At 48.0% G+C, this 4,132-nt stretch overlaps 1 protein-coding gene across 1 annotated transcript in view; it reads right to left on the bottom strand.

The window, feature by feature from the left end:
* The window catches only part of TOLLIP (toll interacting protein), a 19,010-nt gene extending 17,728 nt beyond the window's left edge, over positions 1-1,282 (bottom strand). Inside the window, exon 1 of the mRNA XM_010837804.1 lies at positions 146-1,282. Coding sequence (XP_010836106.1) covers positions 146-313 — 168 coding nt within the window. The 5' untranslated portion in view covers positions 314-1,282. The remainder of the gene's footprint in view (positions 1-145) is intronic.
* Positions 1,283-4,132: the final 2,850 nt, after the last annotated feature.

Genomic DNA, 4,132 nt, shown 5'->3' with positions numbered 1-4,132 from the left:
TCCAGATGGGAAGTATTAAGAAGCTTCCAGATGGCACCCAATCCACAGCGAGACCCCGCGTCCTTACACCTTACCCCGAATCACCTACAAAAGCCCCAGTCCTACATGGGGTCCCCCTGTGTGTCCCCAGGGTGTGTGGTCTTACTGGTCTCCAAACCAGTACGAATCCCAGCTTGTCGAGTTGCAGGGGTTCCCGGTGGCTTGCCTTGAGGGCACTGTCACACCCGAGGCTTGAACCGTCCTTTCCCTGGTGTGTAGCTTCCCGAACCTTCAGAAGTAGCCAGCCCACTGCACGGTCTTTGCAATCCCGCATTTGCCCAAGCGACTAGATACCCACTCGCACAGCGTCCCATGCCACCGCTGGTGATAATTTTAGGAATTGGGATGTCCCTGGATGACACAGGCTCCTAGTACTCGATTTCCCTGGGCAAGGATTTTATCCACACACCCATCAAACAGACGTGCACCAAGGCCAGCGTCCCATTTAGAGCCTGTTTTGTGTGGTCACTTCTGCTGGCAATTATCGTATCAGTCAGGGTCCCAGCAAGAAACAGTCAGTGTTCTCAGGAAGAACACTGGAGAGACTTCAGCAAATGTCCTGTTTACCAAGAAAGGGCAGAGCGAAGTGAAAAAGCAAAGCGTGAGGGACTTTTAGTCTCATGGAGCTACCACTACTCCTGGCCTGGAAGAGAGGGAGGGAGCAGAGGTCAGGGAAAGAGGCTTCCTCAGCGGACGGTGAAGTCACTGCCAACCACAGGGCTGTGGGAGGGGCCTGGGGACGTGAACCCCTGACCTCTGCCCTCGCATCTCTGATCTGTGCAGTGTCTGCCATCAAGCTAACCAGGAGATCCATTCTGTAGACAAAGACACAAAGAGAGAGAAAGGTGGAGAGGATCTCGGAGGAGACTAATCTACACATGTGTCTAAATATCCTAAATGGTGGGTGGGAAGGAGGAAGTGGGAGGAATGGAGAGAGTAGCTTGGAAAACTGTACACTAACGTATGCAAAATAGACAGCCAGTGGGAATTTGATGTATGACTCAAATTGAGGAACTCCAACTGGGGATATGTGATCACCTAGAGGGGTGGGAGGTGGGAGGGAGGCTCAAGGAGGGAAAATAGGTATACCAACACAATATTGCAATTACCCTTCAATTAAAAATAAATATTGTCAATAATCAGGGGACACAGTTTTGTAAAACATCATTGAAAAGAGCAACAACAGAATGGATGAGACGAAACTACAACTTTTATGAGTGTTAAGGAAAAATAATAAAATTTTATTAAAGCACATTAAGACCGGAATAAGTTGGGAAGCTATATACCATATCCATGGATAGAAAGGCTTAATGTCAGAAATATGTCAATCGTCCCCCAAATTGCCCTATGAAAGAAATTGTCATTAAAATCCGTAAAGGGTTTTGTTTCTTTTTTAAAGACTATTTAGCAAGCTGATTCTAGAATCTGTATAGAAGAACAAAGGCTGGATGTTAGCCAAAACATTCTAGGAGAAGGAAGAGAAGCCGGAGACAGGAGGAGACTGTTCCAGGAGATGTCAAATATATTCTAAAACTATAGTAATTGAGCCTATGACATAGATATGGGGATAGACAAGTTCACCAATGGGATAAAATACAAAAACTTGATTTATGAGGGTGTTGGTCCTGCTGAGCAGTATCTTGTAGTATATGTACTAAAACAGTTGGCTGTACTTGGGGAAAAAACTTGACATTCGACCCCTACCTTATGCTGAACAAAAAAGCAATTTCTGATGAAATTGATGCAGTGAATTTTGGGTGAATTCAAGTATCTATGCTATGTTTGTAAAGGATAAAATCAGAAAAGGCTGCCACTTTGCCTCTGATAGACGTGGGAAGGTTTGAACAGGATTTGGGTATCGGGAGAGAATGCACAGGATGAAAGGAGGGACACTCGGTAAGACAAACACAGAGAGGAGGTGTGCATCAGACCAGCACCACCTGGCCACCAGGGCACTGACCTCATATGCCTGAGAAAGGCAGAGGGAGCTAATGGGCAGAAAAAATGAGAGGTGGGCCAGAAAAGGGGGTTTCAACCCTAGAGTGGGCATGAGAACCAAAGCAGGGTATTATTAATAGTAAGTTGTCATCATGGAGCTTTACAGAGTGAAGTTGCGGGCTGTAGAGCTGGGCAGAGAAGACGTCTCTGGCAGGAGAACTGAAGAGGGGGCAGAGCTGGAGGGCAGGGTCCTGCCAAGTGTATTTCTGTAGAAAGTGTTGACTGTGAAGGGAATTCTAAACACCAGCTGTTCCGCCTAACTGCCTACATTTGCTCAGAAACCCAGCACTTAACGTCCAGGGCCGAGACGCTGTCTGTCACCCGAGTGATGACATCAGCCTGTGGAGTCCCCGCTGTGCCCAGTCCATCCACTTGTCACGGCAGGCAAGCCCTCCGTGGCTTCTGTGTCCAGGTTTCACCTCATAGTGGCACCCACAGGCCCAGTATTCATGGGGCGTCCCGATGCACCAAGAGCCCACATGGTGCTTCGTACACCTTTGGGTGGATTCTTGAGTAAGACTGAAGGTAAATGGCACCTTTGCATGCTTCATAGGCGCCAGGTATTGATCTAAGTGCTCAGCATCTTTTATCTATTGAGTCTACAATACAGTCCCATGGGGCACATGCATTTATTATCTGCCTGACAAAGGATAACAGGCAAGTGAAGGATGAAAATGTTTACCGTTGTCTAACACCAACAAATAATTAATATCCACAATATAGAAACACCTCCCATAAATGGCAAAGAGACTAGATGAGAAACCTAGACAGCGTATTAAGAAGCAAGAGACATCACTTTGCCAACAAAGGTCCCTATAGTCAGAGCTATGATTTTTCCAGTAGTCATGGATGTGAGAGTTGGACCATGAAGAAGGCTGCTGCTAAGTCGCTTCAGTCGTGTCCGACTCTGTGCGACCCCATAGATGGCAGGCTACCAGGCTGCCCCATCCCTGCAATTCTCAATTCTCTAGGCAAGAATACTAGAGTGGGTTGCCATTTCCTTCTCCAATGCGTGAAAGTGAAAAGTCAAAGTGCAGTCGCTCAGTCGTGTCCGACTCTTAGCGACCCCATGGACTGCAGCCTACCAGGCTCCTCCGCCCATGGAATTTTCCAGGCAAGAGTACTGGAGTGGGTTGCCATTGGCACCAAAGAAATGATGCCTGCAAACTCTGGTGCCAGAGAAGACTCTTGAGAGTCCCTTGGACTGCAAGGAGATCCAACCAGTCCATCCTAAAGGAAATCAACCCTGAATAGTCATTAGAAGGACTGATGATGATGCCCAAGCTCCAGTACTTTGGCCACCTGATGCAAAGAGCTGATTCATTCGAAAAGACCCTGATGCTGAGAACGATTGAGGGCAGGAGGAGAAAGGTGACAGAGGACGAGATGGTTGGATGACATCCCTGACTCAGTGAATGTGAGTGTGAGCAAACTCTGGGAGATAGTGAAGGACAGAGAAGCCTGGGACTCTGTAGTCCATGGGGTTGCAAAGAGCTGGACACGACTGAGCGACTGGACAACAACAAGATGATAAACAGACAGATGTTGTGAATTCAAAGAGGGGAAGCCCAAAGGCTTGACAGGTATGGGAAAGGGCTCTCAGACTCGCAGCGAGTAAGAGAAATAAACCAGTAATGAGACGCCACCTTATATCCATCAGAAGAGTAGCCTTTAGTGGGGAGGGAGACCAAGGGCTGCTGAAAACTGAGCCGGGGCCTCAGGTAGGAGTCAGCCTGGCAGAGGCACTCTGGGGCTTCACAAACTAGTCACGCCCAGGAGTGCTCACCTGAGCTTGTGTTCTGGAACCTTCTCACGCTAACCCACAAGGGACACACTCAAGGCTCTTTGCTGTGTAGTTGTTTGTGCAGCAGAGCTGGCAGCCTAATTGCCAGTCGTTGGGGGAATCTGATGCATGCACGCTCTGGGTGCAGCACAACAGGGATAAACGATAAGGTAGATGTCTGTAGAACAGCTCGTATGAATGTTTAAAATCCACACAAAATAATTAAGCAGCAGTTTTCAAGATACAGGACATCAGGCAACCTAGGTCAGTGGTCTGTGTGGGATGAGGACCCTAGGATGGCTCTGCTCACTG

The sequence above is a fragment of the Bison bison genome, unplaced genomic scaffold (assembly GCF_000754665.1).
Source record: "Bison bison bison isolate TAMUID 2011002044 unplaced genomic scaffold, Bison_UMD1.0 scf7180017864080, whole genome shotgun sequence".
In the NCBI taxonomy this organism is placed as follows: Eukaryota; Metazoa; Chordata; class Mammalia; order Artiodactyla; family Bovidae; genus Bison; species Bison bison.
Note: the sequence above shows the minus strand (reverse complement) of the source record. Positions and strands in the feature narration are given on the sequence as shown.